We start from the raw sequence: 19,028 nt of genomic DNA on the forward strand, positions 1-19,028 counted from the left end.
CAAATGTAAAAGCTATTCTTTTGAGATGAGAAATGCTCCGTAGTAATTTTGTCCCGGCTTAAACAGCACATGCCATGTGAAACCATTCAGTCCAATGATTCAGGGCTGCCGTTTCCCCTCGATCATCCTTTTGCTTTACCGTACAAATAATATAATGCTGAATTGGATGCACTGACCTGGGTGTATCTTTATGACCTCGTGAATTGCAGCGTGTCATGATGGAAACATGCTGTTTGTGTGCACTTGTGTTTGCCTGTGTGCATGTTTTGAACTGATGGAGAACTGGTCAGTGAAGTTAGAGTGCTCCCATGGTATTAATAATCTAGGTTTCCATATCAGGATGTGTTCACCTCTGTAGGGTTCATTCTGAGTTTGATCAATTCATTACAGCTGAGCACTTCGCCGCCATTCTCCTTTTCTCTTTATAATTATTCTTTGTCTTCTTTCAGACAGGTGAATTATCACATTAAGATTCTTTGCATTTATTATTAGCTTTTGAAGGTGGAAGTGAAGGTCTGTTTCTAGCATCTTTTCATTCCTTATGCTTTTTCTCTCATTTCCTCCATTTTTATTTTTTTATTTTAGATTATCACCGGTCCTAGACAAGGTGCCTTTGACCAAAGCACAGGCTATGCTTGTTCATCTGTGGGAAAAACGATCCTTTAAGTGCTAGCCTGATTTATAGTTACAGCATGGCTGGCATTGATCATGTCAGAGACTGATAGCTGGCTGTAAGCTGACAAAGCCTCTCTTGGTGTGGAGAGGAAGAAGAAAATGTGCCTGCGATCCAATGATTTCTGTCCAGCTTCTCGAAACTCGATCTTACTGTAGCTTGCTCTTTCCTATGGAGATTAGTGTAGGTTTTCTCAAGTTTACAAACAGTGCTTTCCTATCAAAGTTTTGAATTACCCATCATCTGCCCTCCCATGCTCTAATTATGTCTGTGTGAGTCCAATGTTCACCTTTTAAACTGTTCAAGTCACTTACCTGTAAGGTCAGTGATCTCACCTGTAATGCTATCTCACTGGAGGACAATGGCTCCAGGACTATTTTAGCAGTCACAATTATAGCAAAACCACATGGCTGCTTGGAAGTATAAGAGCAAAGCGATATTTGGTCTAGGCTACAAGCACTTTGTCAGATCTCTTTGCTTCCCATGTTTTATCCACTCTTTAAAGGTACTTGATAATGTTTGGACTGATTGCATCCTTTCTCTCTCTTTCTTCCAGGATTTGACTCATCCTGCCCAATGGTGAATGTGCTGTCCTTGCTGGGCCACTAAAGGGGGCAATGTTCACCATCCCGCCCCAGTGGTGAGCATCCTCAGAGCATCCACTATTGAGGCCAGCGGGGGAAGTGAAGCAAAGGCCTCAAAGCACTCCAGTAAATCCCAAAGAGCCCTTTGCACTGAGAGGCACATGCTTATTTGAAAGCTCAGCGCACAGCAACGTAAAAGTCGGCTGCGGAATAGCTGATCCTTTTTCGAGTGGTGGTGGAGGAGGAGTGTCAAGAGTGATCAAGAAACCCAATCCTCTTATCCCAGGCCCAAGACGCCAGCTGAGAGCAAGTGCACTCTGGGAACTCGTGGTGGGGGTTAAAAAGAGCTAACTGACCTTATTGGAGGACTGAGGCTAGAGGCAGCAATCAAAGCGGAGACACGCGTCATGGGCTATGGGGGCCATGGTGACCTAGCATAAATGGCTACTCCTGACCCAAAGCTTGTGCCAGTGTCTGCTGCTCAACCCTTTTCCTTTTTCCTTATCTTTTCCTCTCTGTTGTCCTCCTCTTGCTGCAAACACTGTGAAGGCCAGGCTTTCAGCCTCCCCTCTGCCCCCCTCTCTTTCCCGGTCCCACGTTTGCACTGTGGCCATGGGGCTGTGGAAGTTAGTACGGGGTGTCAGGCAACTCGAGCTCCACCGCCTTATCCTGGTGCTCATCATCTTTTGCCTGCTCTCCATGGCTTACCTGGCCTACTATGTCAGCAACAGCCCTAAAATAAAGGAGGCACCCCCTTTGCCCTTTAGTGACTGTGGTGGGGTTGTTGCGGCCGCACCAGGAGGGCAACGGGCTCCTCTTTTCCTGCCCCCTTTCACAGGCCGGCAGAGGACGGTTAAAGCAGTGGATAACTCTCGAACAGAGCCTGTGGTGCTGGTCTTTATGGAAAGCATCTACTCTCAACTCGGACAAGAGATTGTGGCTATCCTTGAGTCCAGTCGCTTTCGATACCACACTGAGATTGCACCCAGTAAGGGGGACATGCCTACGTTGATGGAGCGTGACATCGGCCGCTATGCCCTGGTCATTTATGAGAACATTCTAAAGTATGTCAACTTGGATGCTTGGAACCGTGACCTACTGGATAAATATTGTGCTGAATTTGGTGTAGGCATCATCGGTTTCTTCAAAGCCAATGAGAACTCGCTGCTTAGTGCCCAGCTGAAGGGCTTCCCGCTGTTCCTGCACTCTAACCTGGGCCTACGAGACTACCACGTCAACCCTGCCGCCCCATTACTGTACATCACCAAACCCAATGAGGTGGAACAGGGCCCACTCCCTGGCGATGACTGGACGGTATTTCAGTCTAACCATAGCACCTATGAGCCCGTGCTCCTGGCTGTCACAAAATCTTCAGAAGCACTGGACCATTTGGGCCCCCACCGAGCCCTTCATGCCACTGTAGTTCAGGACCTTGGCCTTCACGACGGAATTCAAAGGGTTCTGTTTGGCAACAATCTGTCGTTTTGGCTTCACAAGTTGATTTTTGTGGATGCCATAGCATATCTGACAGGGAAAAGACTCTGCCTGTCCTTGGAGAGGCATCTGCTAGTTGACGTGGATGATATATTTGTGGGAAAGGAGGGTACGCGTATGAAGGTGACAGATGTGAAGGTGAGTGTCCTTTCTAACTTAGTTCATGCAAAAATGTATATTCTCTCTTCATTTACTCACTCTCGTGGTGTTCCAAACCTATATGACTTTCCTCTTTGGTTCAGAATGCTGTGAGGGTGAGTGAATGATTTTCATTTTTGTTTTTGGCTGATCGAACCCTTTAAAAGTCCTTAGGTTGCTTAGTGTTGTTTACCTATGGACATTCAAATTGGTCTCTTCATCCCATCCATTGTTTAACAAGCAAAACTCATGTTCTTTAAATGGGTAACATGATGTATTGGCTGAGACATGCCATGGAGCATTAATGATGCTTTGAGCACTGTGGTGTTATGGAGATTGGAGGCTAAAACAGCTAGTACTCAAAATAATGTGCTTGTTAGATCAAGAGATAATTGATCTCTTTGGACAATGTGCCTATTAACCTATTTATAAGCATTGTTGCCAAAGGGGCTTATTACATATGAATCCCTCCCAGTGCTCATCATCAGATTGAGTAGAAGCTTCCTGCCTCCTAAAGTATAGAAATCGCAATGCTGCGCATGGCAGTGCTTTCAGAAGCCGTAAATGTGTAGTGTACACTTGCAAAGATAGATACCACCCAGCTGTCCTCTTTGAAGCCAGACAAAGTAAATTAACAACTCTAATTAGAAATAATAGGGCAATTAATGTCACATTTGCATTGACAACATGAAGATGTTTCTTCAGCAGAAGAATCTGCCTTGTCTGTCTGCTTACTGAATCAGTCAGGCAGTTAATTAGCCCGCCATCAATTATATTTGACATTCTGTTACACAAAGTCAGTCCAACGAATTGGAAATTATAGAGGCGGAGACATTTCTACAAAACAAAATTCTACAAAAACAAAAGTTAGCAATTGGCAATTTTAAATGTAATTTGCTAAAATGGTGAATGGTTAGATGTGACAGGGATGTCCAATATTTATGTTAGAGCTTACATAATAATTCAGTCATTTATGTGTCATTACTCTGCCTCTATCATTTCAAACTCCGTAGACTGACTTTGTGTAACACAAAAGAGGACCAATAATATGGCCACTTTGTTCAATATAATTAACTTTAGAATAGAATGAAAAGCTCCAAAATTACAAATAATTGTAAAAACAAAAAAATTATAGAAGTTACATTTTAGGTGAGGTTTAGGTTTACTTTTATATCAAGTTGCAAAACATGGGTTGGGAATCATGGTCATACCTTAGAAATATTAAAACCTTCCACAGTAAAATATTTTCACTTGTTAAGCCCGCCCTCAGGATTCAGCAGACATATTTAGTCTGACTGAATAATGTCTCACCTTTTTGGTGGTTCTTGCCTTTTGTTGTTGTATAAACTATTATCGTTGTGGGTGCTCTCAGTGCTTTTATTCAATTAAATTTTCAGCAAATTTGCATGCAGATTTATATTTGATATTTTGATGTTATACTTTTGTTTAAAAATGTTGTCTTGTGTAACACCTAAGGGGGTATCTGTCCTGTACCTTGGTATGAAAACCACTGTATACAAGTTAAGCTTTCTCAATAGCATCTGTGCCCTCACAGTGGAATTTTATGGGGCCAGTGTTATATGTTTGCCCCATAGACTTCCTTTGTAAGTACATTTTTATCAACACTTTTTGTTATTGCAGGCAAAGTCAGTTATTTTCGGTGGTAATCAACAACATGCCACAGATGCTGTTGATGGAGCATAACTTGTATTTAGCCCTGAACATCCCTTAAAACCCAGCCTGTTACACAACTGCTGCTATTTATTATTTACTTGGGAAAGAATGTTTGAAAATGTATGCAGCATCTCATTTCCATATGTTTTCCTTTTACAGTCAGTCTTAATCATGATGGTTACTGGGGACAATACCTTGGAGCAAGGACACAGTTTTAAGTGTTCTTTTTTTTCCACAGATAGCATAAGTGTTTTGCAGGAATATGTGTGTAACACACAGATTATCCACCCACAGAGCTGTGTTTATGTTGTTGTTTTTTGCCAGATTTGTATGGTGATGTATGCCATGCCACCTGGCCTCAAGCTGAACAAGTGGGCTGTAATCACCTCAGCCTGTAGTGCTGCATAGACAACTCAAACAAACTGTGTCTAATGGTGGACTAATCACATCTATTCTTACTCCATATGTGACCCTGGATCACAAAACCAGTCTTAAATCTCTGGGGTATTTTTTAGCAATAGCCAAGAAAACATTGTATGGATCAAAACTATCGATTTTTCTTTTATGCCAAAAATCATTAGGATATTAAGTAAATATCATGTTCCATGAAGATATTTTGTAAATTTCCTACCATTAATAGATAAAAACTTAATTTTTTATTAGTAATATGCATTGCTAAGAATTAATTTAGACAACTTTAATAGATTCGCACCCTCAGATTCCAGATTTTCAAATAGTTGTATCTCGGCCAAATATTGTCCTATCCTAACAAACCATACATCAATGTAAAGCTTATTTATTCTGATTGCAGATGCTGTATAAATCTTAATTAAAACAAATTGACACTGAAGACTGGTTTTGTGGTCCTGGGTCACGTATGCTTTTTCAGAACTGAAGCTTATTGATTTCCAAGTACTCACTACACATGGATATATGATGTCCATATGTACACACAGTTCACTGCTATATATGTTAATGTATACACATTGTACTGTATCTATGGGACAACTAGATTATTTCCGTGTTTTTAGCTGGTATGTTTGTTACAAATAGTGCAGGTCATTGAGATTCTGGCAAATATCATGTACAAGGTGAGCCAGGCGTCATTGAAACAGCACGAAAAAATTGACATCATCATTATGTCCATTTTCATTTTGGTGTCTTAAAGCGTGGAATATTCCACGTATATGTATCGGCAGATGGAGATTAGAAGTTGATAAGAGTTTAGATGGAGTTTAGAGTTGTTAGAAGTTGTTAGAGTTGTTGAATTGTGGGCTGCCACTTAAAAATAACAAGACATAATTATGAATTTGTTAAATATTTAAATGCATTTCATTTTTAATTACATTTAGGTTTAGACAATGATTGATACTGTAGGATAAGAGTAATGTGTAGTTGTATTGTGTACTTGAGAATTTTATCTTGATTTTTACAGATGTGAATTTGAGCTTCTCGACAATCCAGCTGTACTTAGAGATTTCATGCGACTATTGAGTGTCAGCTCTACAGGGAGAAGAGGTGATCTGTAAGGGAATGACTGTTTTGCCCATGTCCGCTGTCAAAATGTGATGCCTTTCCCGGAGACAGCATTGGACTGGCTTTGTTGTGCATCTGACTGAATCTGGTCTCAGCAACCATCTTGATCCCTAGTCTGTTAGGTCTAGAGAAATTCAGACGGACTATGGGATGAAAATAGAATTGAGGTATGAAAATGTTTCAGTAGTGTTGCTGCAAAGCTGAGCCAAGTCTGTTGTGGCAAGGTCAGTGGTGACAAAAGCTGTTCTGACCTCTGGCCCTCATTCCTCTTTACTCCCTCTACTCTGTCATAACTCATTGAACAAAGTTATTGATTGTAAAAGGAAAACCTTATTTTTCCTTTTTTCAATAGGTAGCATCTTTTTTTTTCTTCTTCTTTTATCAACCTGTCAAATGTGATACACACTACTGAATCTGTCCACGCTGGGCATCACTGTGCAATCTTAGATGGCTCGCAGATTGCCATAAAAACAGCAGGATTATGCTGACATGCTGAGCAAACACACTCAAAGCAGAACAAATATTGGATACACTCAAACTCAGGGACACCGGCGGCTCTTAAATCAGTGAAAGATGCCTTCTCTCCCCAGCAGCAGGGCTTGATTTGTGACACTGCCGCAACTATCGGCCCGGCTTTGTGTTAGATTTGTGCGGGAAGCGACACTATCTCTCCCCGCCGTCTGATTTGTGCTGGAACAGCGCTGTAATTCGCTTATACCCCTGTATCACTCTCAGGGCTTGAAGGGCTTGATGGCAGGATCATTTTGTATTTCAGGCCTCACAGCACCGTCATTAGCTAGATGTGCGCAGTGATGCTAAGTTATGAAATGTGTTCATTTCGCAAGGATGAGTTTAGATTGATGTTAAGGCTGCGGCTTCTTTCGCACGTCTGACCTGCCCGTGGGTAGAGGAGATTTGAATGCAAATGTGTATTTCTCATCCCACTCAGTCTGTCGATCTGGCCGACGGCCTGAAAGTTCTGCTTTCCTTCATAGGACTGAATTGGCACCACAATGCCATCTATTGGTGACTTTAACTCATACATGTGTTAGTGTGAATGTCTATGGTACTGGAGAGATTTGTTTAATGCTACTGTTGTTGTTTTTGCCTTCAAGCATAGCTTAAAGTCAAATGTCGTTGCTTTGTTCTTGGCATATTGCTAATCTTGTTCCACAGATTTTAGGCAGGACTTTGAAAGTGTTATTAAAGTGATAACTCTTCTATTTCCAGGCTTTGCTCAACACACAGAATAAACTGCGTTCGCTGGTTCCCAACTTCACCTTCAATCTTGGGTTCTCCGGGAAGTTCTACTATGCAGGTACTTTTTTCCGTTTTCTTGTTGACTTTTACGAGACAACGCAGGAGAAATCAGTTTTAGTTTTTTCTTGTTTAAATCAGATTTTGTTAAACCAGCAAAAAAGTAATTAATGGCCAAACCTATTTTTGATGTTGTTGTTCAGAATGAAGTCACTTTTGCTAGCATGTCTAAAGTAGCTGCAATGCAAAATTTGGCATTTTGCTGACACTAAACTTCTAAACGGTAACAAATCAAGTAAACAAGAGCAGGAAAGAAGCCAAAGAAACATGTAAAATCTAATCTTATTGAACAAAATGCGCCTAAATGACAATAATAATTCATACGTATATGTGTTTTTGCAGGTACAGAGGAGGAGGATGAAGGCGACGACATGCTGTTGCAGCACCGGCATGAGTTTTGGTGGTTTCCACACATGTGGAGTCACATGCAGCCGCATCTTTTCCACAATGTCAGTGTGCTGGCGGAGCAGATGAGACTCAACATGCAGTTTGCACAGGTTTGTTGGTAAAATGATACACCTTAATGCATAACAGTTTAATTCCTGTGCCAGTAATAGCCCCAAACATAATTGCAAACATAATATTACCAAACCCTCCTCTCGTCTGCCATTGTGTGGACATACATGTGATCCCGTTCCTCCATTGGCACTCCATTAGTTGAATGTCTTTACACTCTTCAACCAACCTACAAAAGTCTTATGTATTTGTTATTTTAAATATTAAACTTGGATAAGCAAATGCACTTTAACACAAAAATGTCATACAAAATGAGTTTCTTCGATCTTTTCCATATTAGCTTTTTCCCTCCATTTGTTGTGTTGCAACAGGGGATCTCGCTTTGTTCCTTCATCATTGTGTTACTATTTCCAGCCATTACTGCTGCTGTCGCAGAGGTGCGAGTATCGATTCTCTGCCCACCAGCTTTATCTCATGTTGGTATTTCATTATAGATTTGTATTAGCACTTTTTCATTGGATCGGTAGGATTCTCTTTGACCTTGACTCGGAGTGCATCCGCCGAGGAGATTGTGAATTTGGCCTGTTGAAACGAGCCCACCCTGGTGTAATGATGGTCATTGGAGTGGGATATGGACCGCCGGCAGAAGACAGCGAGAGGGAGTGTGCGGTGAATACTAACCAGCCCTTTCCTCCTCTCGCTAATCCTTCTGTCACATCCTGTCTTTAGAGCAGACACTGACATATGCCTTCTCCTGCACTCTGCTCAATGGAGAAGACACAGCTCCTTCATCAAGGTTTAATGAGCCTGCAAAGGGCCGTCCTTAACTCGGGGCTCACAGTTTGTGCTCACACTCACACACGCGAGCGAGAAGGAACACACACGTGGAGCTCTTAAAGTGGCATCTTGGACAGAGAGAAAAGCCCTTTGCTCATCATAAGAATGTGTTTGTCTACCACCCTCCTGTGGTGTTAGAAATAACTACGCCTCTCGACACACAGAGTTAGATTTTTCTATTGCAGAGAAGCATAATCAAAAGCTTCTTGCTCGCACACGCTCTGATGACATGTCTTGTTAACGGCGTCTCATATCGACTTTTCTCCTCTGTTCTACTCCCGTTCGCCCCATAAGTCTTGGCAGTGCAATTGCGAGTGAGTTTTAAGTGGCGGGTAGCTTTGTGATTGATCTTCACGAGCGTTTGTTTGTCTCTTGTCATTACAGGAGCATGGTATTCCCACAGACATGGGGTACGCTGTGGCCCCCCACCACTCAGGGGTGTATCCTGTACACAGCCAGCTGTACGAGGCCTGGAAGAGTGTTTGGGGGATCACAGTGACCAGCACAGAAGAATATCCACATCTGAGACCGGCACGCCATCGCAGGGGCTTCATACATCGTGGCATAAAGGTGAAACATTACCAATTCACTGTCAATCTTGCTGATGATGATCCTTAAGAAATCATTCTAATATGCTAAATTGGTGATCAAGTAACATTTTTTTTAATTATAAATGTCAACATTTTTGTGGAAACCATGATACTTTTTTAGGATTCTTATAAGGAATACAGCATTAATTTGTAATAGGAATTCTTTGTAATCTCAAAAATTGTCTTTAATTTAATGCATCCTTGCAGAATTAAATTAATAAAAAAAATGTTTTTCATTGCGTTTAGTGTGAAAGGGCTTTTATTAATAAAACTCAAGCAGAATGATTTTTTTCTGTAAATCTTGCATCATTCAATTCAGTGCAACAGAGTATCCAATAATGATTTAACAAACATTATAGAAATTCATTTTGCTGGTGTTTTATGAATTCGACCCAGTGTTTTCAGCAGAAGAAGAAGAATGTAAAATAATGTTATTGTAGCCTGAGCTCAAATTGCTCCCACCATGATCAGATTAAATGACTAATGACTGCTTCATTCCTTCGAATACATTCGTCTTGGAGTACGTCTGAATGCTGTGTGTACAGGTCCCTCACCTTCTTCTGTCTGCAGGTGTTGCCCAGGCAGACATGTGGCCTTTTTACTCACACCATCTTCTATAATGAGTACCCTGGAGGCTCTCGGGAGCTGGACAAGAGCATACGTGGAGGAGAACTCTTCCTCACCATCCTCCTAAACCCTGTGAGTTGCATTTGTGCCGTTTTCCCCTCTGTGTTTGTGCTTGTGTGTGTTTAGTGAATGGGAGTGAGTGTATTTTTCTTTGTGCGTGTGTTTGTTTATCTTTCCCAAAGTTAAGCGGTGACAGAGTCCTGCCCTTGCGCTCTGTGCTTTTGTTTGTGTTCGGCCCTATCGCCTGAAGTGTTTGCTAGTGCAAAAGCTGGAAAAATAAACTAGATTGGGATCTTCAAAATGAAAATAGTAGCTGTTTCCAAAGCTTTACTTAAAAATATACTAAATTAAGTTACATGTAAATAACACTGTCCCCATCCTCAGATCAGCATCTTCATGACTCACCTGTCTAACTACGGAAACGATCGGCTCGGCTTATACACCTTTGAGTCTCTGGTGAAGTTTGTGCAGTGCTGGACCAACCTACGGCTACAGACTCTACCTCCCATGGAACTAGCCGAGAAATACTTCCAGATCTTTCCAGAAGAAATGGACCCCCTATGGCAGGTATAATAAAGGCAAAAAAACTATAAATACAAATATCTTTGGGATTGTAATTATAATAATTGTATTAATAAATATTTATTTATGCACCTATTTTCATAGTCTTTTAAGACATTTGTGACCGTTTCTGGAGATGTTTGTGCACTAATAATTAAGATCTATTAATTACAATAATTGATGCTTGATTGCAAAAGGAAAACCATTTAAGGAGTCTCTAGAAAATTATTTGGAAAATGATCAAATTTAGTTATATTATAATTATTAAAACTCTAATAATGAATGGGTGGGAAACTTCATTAATCAGTGAATTAATCAAATAAAATGTGAAATGCAAAAATTTAGGATTGTTTCCTTCATCTTTTCATCTATTCAGAATCCTTGTCATGACAAAAGACACAAAGACATCTGGTCCAAAGAAAAGACCTGTGATAGACTGCCCAAGTTTCTGGTTATTGGCCCACAGAAAACAGGTGAGTCCTGCGATTTCCAGACTCAAGCCTTAAATCTTACCCCAGGTAACCAAATAAATAAATCTTTAGAGACTGCGTGTGATGCTGTTTATTTCTGAGCACAGGTACCTCAGCTTTGCACTCCTTCCTGACCCTTCACCCCGCCATCACCAGCAACTTCCCCAGCCAAGTCACCTTTGAGGAGATCCAGTTCTTTAACGGGCCGAATTACCACTACGGCATTGACTGGTAATATGCACGCACATCTTTTTCATTCCCAGCCAGTGTAGCAGAGACAAATCATTCATCATAATAAGTTTATCACCCCTCCATTTTATTATATCTGTAATACTGTCTAGGTTTCATATTGCAATTTTAATATATCCATTACTTAGGTACAGGATAAGCCCTCTGCTTAAAAATAACAGTGAGATGACATTAAAGTGTCATGTAACGGAAGACTACAAATCATTTATTGCAACCTTAATTAGCATATTTGTTGTTATTGCACATCTTTATCTCTTGCAGGTACATGGACTTCTTTCCCTTCCCCTCGAACGTCAGCACAGATTTCATGTTTGAGAAAAGTGCCAACTACTTTGATACAGAGGTGGTTTCAAAGAGGGCTGCCGCGTTACTCCCCAGAGCCAAGATCATAGCATTGCTTATAAACCCAGTCGACAGAGCCTACTCTTGGTATCAGGTACTCTACAACAGCTTGCTCTCTTATTGTGTGGTCTTTTTTTCTGTAATAAATGTAATGGTCCTAAAGTAATGATCATTTAAAGGTCCTGGTAGCAGCTTTTTTTTATGGCGTGTAACTCAGAAAATACTCCCGTTACCTGACACACATCACTGAATTACATACTGAAAAATCACATGGCTTTGTGGCAGCCTTTGACATTTGAGGCACTGTCTATCATTTTGTGCATTAATAGTCAGCCCATATATGGATAGCATTTATCTTAACCATAAACCTTTCTCTTTCACCTCTGAAACTGACGTCAGCATCAGCGAGCACACCAGGACCCTGCTGCCATTAACCACACCTTCCACGAGGTTGTAACAGCAGGTCCGTCTGCATCTAAAGAGCTGTTGACCCTTCAGAGCCGCAGCCTCCAGCCTGGGACTTACGCCACACATCTCGAGCGCTGGCTTGTGCACTACCAGGCCAGACAGGTACTGCAGTTATCTTGTGTATGATATATCCCTTCTCTTGTTTTTGATCTGCTTCATAACTATCAGGGCAAATGCATTTGAAATCTGTAGGTTTGAATGTAGCTAGTTCGAAGATCTAAATTCTCTACTAAGCAATTTAAACAATAAATGTTTTTGCATTTTCATTTATTTAATAGTTTATTTTCAGTCATTTTATATGCTTTTGTCATTTTCACTTTAAATTCAACACACATTTTTCTTAAAACATCTCAGTAACATTTTTCAAAATTAGCATTGCTGTTTGTTTCCTGAACCCTCTTCTCTCTTTTTTCACTGTAGCTCCATATTGTAGACGGTGCCCTGCTTCGATCTAACCCAGCCCTGGTGATGGATGGCATCCAGCGGTTCCTGGGGGTCACACCCATCTTCAACTACACCCAGGCTCTCGTGTGAGTCCTTCACTTCACTCTGTTAATGAACACTTGTATATGCCTGTGAATAAACTGAATGTTTTTTCTTACATCCATCTGTGTTTGTGTGTATTGCAGCTTTGATGAGGGTAAAGGATTCTGGTGTCAGAGGTTGGAAGGTGGGCGTCCTAAGTGTCTGGGGAAGAGTAAAGGCAGAAAATACCCAGAAATGGCCCATGAGGTAGATGATAGTCTCAGCTCTTCTCTCCTCGCTCATAAAACTTGCTCTGTCTTTCTGAACGATGCCATTGGCAAGGACACGCTGTTATAGACGGGTGACTCACCGGCAGTGAGAACACAGATCAGATAGTCATGTCACATCACTGGAGATGTTTCAACTAGTAGAGTGCAACAGGCATGTTTGTGTTGTTACAAACATTTACAGTTTAACTGTTCACTTTGTCGGGTGCAAAAAAAAAAAAAAGCAGTGGAATTCAAAAACTCGTGCTGTCTGAGGGGCATCTAGATCATATACACATCAGGCTTTTTGTCATGTCTTTATTTTTATTTTTTTATTATTAATTAAAAAATTGTTTCACATGATGTCTTTGAAACAGACATAATATGGTATAGTGAAAAATATAAATATACAGGACGGTTACCATGATCAGCTGATTCCACTAACTAAATCTTTGATCATTTAATTTTCATTAATAATTGAATGAACAATACTACAACAATTTGAATTTTTATTGTTAATAATAATAAGAATGATAATAGTTATATTACAGTTTTCATCATTTCTTATTTTGGGATTTTAAATTAGTAAATTTGCCACATTTTGTTTAAATTTGATCAATTATAACATTTGAATATTTTGAAATAATAATTGTATATAAGAATTAATAGAACTAATCATGGTAACACTTTATTATAAGGTGTTCTTGTTACACATGTACTTACTATTATTCTAACAATAAATTATGCATACTGTAATTACATGTAGTAATTGCATGTAGTTAATTAATATTACTTGATACATAAATGTATAAGTACACTGTAAAAATGACTCCTTAAAATAAAGTGTAACTCTATCATTTATAATTGTAAAATGTATTATTATTATTATTATTATTATTATTATTATTATTAATACAATTATCATCATGATCATAAAATAATCTGTCATTTTTTTAATATTTAATAATAACAGTGTTGAATTAATAACAAAATTTAAATTGCATTTTATCCAAAGCGACTTACAGTGCATTCAGGCTATCAATTTTTATCATGTGTTCCCGGGAAACTGAACCCCCAACCTTGCGCAAGAATGTATACTTTTATAGTAAATTCTAATAATTAAGTACTATTACTACAGTAAATAGTAATAGAATTAATAATCAAATCATGTATAATTGCATAATATTTAATTATTAATACAATTACAATGATAATCATTTAATTTTGAATGTTGTTTTTATAGATGAATTAGTAATAATAATGTATATTGTATAAAACAAAAGCTGCTGGGTAAATAGGTTCTTCTTTTAAGCAAAGGCACTTTCAGATGTTGTATATTTTTGGCTGTAGGCTGTTGTTAGTTAAAGCACACAGCAGTTATGAGTGGAAGGCCTCCTTAAACAGCTCTGTTTGTGTCTTTCCAGACACGTGCCTTCCTGACGGAGTACTACAGGGAGCATAACCTGGAACTGTTACGGCTGCTGAATCGGCTGGGTCAGGCGTTACCCACCTGGCTCAGAGAAGAGCTCCAGAGCACCAGCTGGAGCTGAGACGACGTCACTTGCACCTCCAGTATCAGAACGCCTAAAAACAATGTCCGCTTACTACAGAGGTACCAAAACCACTCGGTTCAAAACTATAGTAGCAGATGAACTGACTGACGGCTTTGAGTGGACTGCAAACTTCAGCCTCTCGTTAAGGTGCTCACTGTCTGAGATGTTGAAGACGAGGGAATGCTGGGAAATGCAGTCCCTCCTCTTATCTATGACAGACCTACCTGTCAGGACCAGAACGCACTACCAGTGTGGACAAGCATGAGTTTATTGGTGACTTAAGTGTGTTATTACACACTAGTACTCGTACAAAAACACACACGGTCTAGCCTTGATCATCTCGTCTGAGGAATGATTGTAAAACATTGTACATTTTAAAAGCGTTGTATATTTTGGGTTTGGGATTGTGACAGTTGAACCTGGCAGCGTTTGTGTACAGCCAGAGCTCTGTTTGAATAGGACGCCTAGAGGACGTCAGGTCCACAGCCCTTGTCTTCTCCACACGCACAAACGCACAAAGCTGGATCAGAAACCAAACGGTAAGAAAGTATATGCAATCGAGGGAGCATTTGTTTAATGTCTCGTCTCCCACTAGAGTCCGGTGGAAAGCTTTTATTTCAAGTGTCTTATCAGGTGTATCCCGTATTTATCCTATCCATGCACTTTCCTCTACACTACGCACACTGAAGTGTGGAAGTGACTGTAGACGCTGTGGCAGATGTGTTGTATGTCAGGAGCTGTGAAAGCAGGAGAGGAGAAGGGCTGTGCTGTGATTCCTGGTCTGTCCTACACAAGGAGGAGCTGCTGTCTTGTCTTGTCTCTTTTTTTTTTTTTTTTTTTTTTTTAAATGTATTTTAAAAGCTCCCAACGCTGTATTATCTCTAATAAACACTTAGAGAGGTTGGATATGTTTGTGTGAATCATTTTGTCTGGGATTGTGCCTTTTGAGAAAAGAGCAGAAGGTATTTATTATGGGCTTAAAAAGTAGAGGTGAAAATCTTTTTGGCACCTCATTTAATTCAGTTCAGGGAGTCCCTGCCTGCTTCCTGATTTATTTTTTATGCCATTTCAGCTCAAGGGAAAATTTGATACCAGTGTTTTAAGTGTCATACAGTATTGTTCAAAATAATAGCAGTACAATGTGACTAACCAGAATAATCAAGGTTTTTAGTATATTTTTTATTGCTACGTGGCAAACAAGTTACCAGTAGGTTCAGTAGATTGTCAGAAAACAAACAAGACCCAGCATTCATGATATGCACGCTCTTAAGGCTGTGCAATTGGGCAATTAGTTGAAAGGGGTATGTTCAAAAAAATAGCAGTGTCTACCTTTGACTGTACAAACTCAAAACTATTTTGTACAAACATTTTTTTTTTCTGGGATTTAGCAATCCTGTGAATCACTAAACTAATATTTAGTTGTATGACCACAGTTTTTTAAAACTGCTTGACATCTGTGTGGCATGGAGTCAACCAACTTGTGGCACCTCTCAGCTGTTATTCCACTCCATGATTCTTTAACAACATTCCACAATTCATTCACATTTCTTGGTTTTGCTTCAGAAACAGCATTTTTGATATCACCCCACAAGTTCTCAATTGGATTAAGGTCTGGAGATTGGGCTGGCCACTCCATAACATTAATTTTGTTGGTTTGGAACCAAGACTTTGCCCGTTTACTAGTGTGTTTTGTGTCATTGTCTTGTTGAAACAACCATTTCAAGGGCATGTCCTCTTCAGCATAGGGCAACATGACCTCTTCAAGTATTTTAACATATGCAAACTGATCCATGATCCCTGGTATGCGATAAATAGGCCCAACACCATAGTAGGAGAAACATGCCCATATCATGATGCTTGCACCTCCATGCTTCACTGTCTTCACTGTGTACTGTGGCTTGAATTCAGAGTTTGGGGGTCGTCTCACAAACTGCCTGTGGCCCTTGGACCCAAAAAAGAACAATTTTACTCTCATCAGTCCACAAAATGTTCCTCCATTTCTCTTTAGGCCAGTTGATGTGTTCTTTGGCAAATTGTAACCTCTTCTGCACATGCCTTTTTTTTAACAGAGGGACTTTGCGGGGGATTCTTGAAAATAGATTAGCTTCACACAGACGTCTTCTAACTGTCACAGTACTTACAGGTAACTCCAGACTGTCTTTGATCATCCTGGAGGTGATCATTGGCTGAGCCTTTGCCATTCTGGTTATTCTTCTATCCATTTTGATGGTTGTCTTCTGTTTTCTTCCAAGTCTCTCTGGTTTTGCTCTCCATTTTAAGGCATTGGAGATCATTTTAGCTGAACAGCCTATCATTTTTTGCACCTCTTTATAGGTTTTCCCCTCTCTAATCAACTTTTTAATCAAAGTACGCTGTTCTTCTGAACAATGTCTTGAACGACCCATTTTCCTCAGCTTTCAAATGCATGTTCAACCAGTGTTGGCTTCATCCTTAAATAGGGGCCACCTGATTCACACCTGTTTCTTCACAAAATTGATGACCTCAGTGATTGAATGCCACACTGCTATTTTTTTGAACACACCCCTTTCAACTAATTCAACTAATTGCCCAATTGCACAGCCTTAAGAGCGTGCATATCATGAATGCTGGGTCTCGTTTGTTTTCTGAGAATCTACTGAACCTACTGGTAACTTGTTTGCCACGTAGCAATAAAAAAATATACGAAAAAACCTTGATTATTCTGGTTAGTCACATTGTACTGCTATTATTTTGAACAATACTGTATTCCAGTGGATCAAAACATTTCATCAGAGTTGTCCTAAGACAAGAACGGGTATTGTTTTGGTTTTAGGACAACTTTGATGAAACAACTTCCAATGTTGACTACTGCAGATGCCTGTGAGTGTTCCCACCAAATCAACTTACAAAGGGAACACCGTTCTGTCTAGGGAAGCACTTTTTAAAATATTTGTATATTTGCTGCTTGAAAGCACAAGAAAATGTGTAACAGTCATATTGAGTCTAACAGTGAACACGTTTTAAGTAGCTCAGTCTTCATTGCAAGTGACTTCGAGCAAACCACATTTCTCTAACCATAATCACACTACTGCTTAATGAGCTTCCTGTGGAAGAGTTGCTCAGAGAAGACGTGTCTGTAAAAAGATGACAATGTGAATGAGAAATGATTTCCCCTTTTAAACTGCACTGTTTATAATAAGTTCTCTAAATAATCCAACACCCTGCATGAAAACCTTATATGCATTGGCCATTAGTTGTGTAATACACAATGTGTAAATAACCACATTCATTTTCATTTTTGAATGCAACAAGTTATGTGTCTGGCCTTCCAAGTAATGTTCTAGTTGTCATGCTATTTCTCTCCACATAGTGGCGCTATAGTCAGAGATTTTGATGGTGGCCTAATGCTCTCCTCATCTCACATAATGCATACACACACACACACACACTGTACACCTGGAACATTTCCATTTATCTGTTTATTAATAACATATGAGCTTTAATGCTTAATGGGCTGCTCGGTGGGTGTCTGGCCACAAATGGGTTTACACCTCTGCTGAGTGTGTTAGTGTATTATTCATGTACATTTAGTTGTAGTTGAGGTAAAGAGCCACTTCTGTTCTAAATGACTCACTAAACGGGCTTTGTGTTTTTTTTTTTTAAGGATGTTAATGATACCTTTTCAATTTGTTTATCCTATTGAGAACGCTCTGTGTAGTGTTGTCACACTGTGCTTTCAGTAGTTTGAAGTCATTTAAATTCTGTAATCATTTACTCACTTTGTACCTGACCTGTATGATTTGATTTCTTCTTTGGAACATGAAAGAAGATTTGTTAAACCCTTAAAGAAAAATTTGGAACGATTCCTATAAGAAGCAGAACCAGTTGCACTAAAGCTGTGATGACGCTGAATTGCTGACTACACACAGTAAGCAGCCAAGGCTACTCATTTTGAGCATTTTTATTTTATTATTTTTTCCCTCTGACTGCCTCCATTTTCTGTCTCTGCTCTGAAATGACTGTGAAATTTCCCACTTGGGCAAGACTGTCGTCTGTTTTGGCTTAATGTAGGAAATTGACTCATTTTGTGGCATTGATTTCCTCTCTGCTACATAGAGGAGATCGCTGGCAGAGCAAACCTGAGAGCGGTCGATAGCCCTTCAGAGGGCCGGATATGTGTGCCACACCTCTCCTCTCATGGGAGAGAGAGAGAGAGAGAGAGAGAGAGCACTCGTGTGTTATTGTTTTTCCCCCATTTTAATTCTCACAGCCTTTGTCTGTATAACTATAGCAGTAATCTCCTATGATGGCCTTTTGCTTTCATCTATAGGTGTTGCTGGTGTAGCTGTTGTGTTCGCAAATGTCACATGATTTATGTTATCTGTCAGTGGCCGTCTGGCTTTAGGAGAATTCAGAGGCCACTAGTTCAATGTCACTAGCTTCTCCTTTAATTTACTGAACTGTAAGGTTCACAACTTGACACTTTTACTCCAAATACTAGCCCAGCCCAAGTATGTTGGTGTGAATTTGTGTGGTCACGACTGAATTTTATGGATGGATTAGAAGGAACACACTTTTGAAAATGTCTTAGGATTGTTTCTTTTCTTTTTTTGTAAGGATGCTTAATCATGAGAAATCAAAATGTACTTGATGATCTGGGGTGGAGGATGCTCTTATTATGACGAGACATATTTTTTGTCCTTACAGTAATGGTAACTAAGAATGTTTAACAGTTACCAACTTTTGTGT

At 39.8% G+C, this 19,028-nt stretch overlaps 1 protein-coding gene across 3 annotated transcripts in view; it reads left to right on the top strand.

Moving 5' to 3' along the window:
* Positions 1 to 15,206, top strand: part of ndst2a (N-deacetylase/N-sulfotransferase (heparan glucosaminyl) 2a) — a 121,616-nt gene extending 106,410 nt beyond the window's left edge. For 2 of the 3 annotated variants that reach the window (XM_026224595.1, XM_026224596.1), the window contains 13 exons: positions 1,230 to 2,889; positions 7,330 to 7,417; positions 7,759 to 7,913; positions 9,094 to 9,279; positions 9,870 to 9,998; positions 10,311 to 10,493; positions 10,864 to 10,960; positions 11,065 to 11,188; positions 11,468 to 11,642; positions 11,948 to 12,118; positions 12,437 to 12,546; positions 12,646 to 12,748; positions 14,172 to 15,206. In XM_026224595.1, coding sequence (XP_026080380.1) covers positions 1,870 to 2,889; positions 7,330 to 7,417; positions 7,759 to 7,913; positions 9,094 to 9,279; positions 9,870 to 9,998; positions 10,311 to 10,493; positions 10,864 to 10,960; positions 11,065 to 11,188; positions 11,468 to 11,642; positions 11,948 to 12,118; positions 12,437 to 12,546; positions 12,646 to 12,748; positions 14,172 to 14,297 — 2,667 coding nt within the window. In that variant the 5' untranslated portion in view covers positions 1,230 to 1,869 and the 3' untranslated portion in view covers positions 14,298 to 15,206. The remainder of the gene's footprint in view (positions 1 to 1,229; positions 2,890 to 7,329; positions 7,418 to 7,758; positions 7,914 to 9,093; positions 9,280 to 9,869; positions 9,999 to 10,310; positions 10,494 to 10,863; positions 10,961 to 11,064; positions 11,189 to 11,467; positions 11,643 to 11,947; positions 12,119 to 12,436; positions 12,547 to 12,645; positions 12,749 to 14,171) is intronic. The other variant, XR_003277799.1, reaches the window with a different exon arrangement.
* The last annotated feature ends 3,822 nt before the right edge of the window (positions 15,207 to 19,028 follow it).

This window comes from Carassius auratus, chromosome 38 (assembly GCF_003368295.1).
Source record: "Carassius auratus strain Wakin chromosome 38, ASM336829v1, whole genome shotgun sequence".
In the NCBI taxonomy this organism is placed as follows: domain Eukaryota; kingdom Metazoa; phylum Chordata; class Actinopteri; order Cypriniformes; family Cyprinidae; genus Carassius; species Carassius auratus.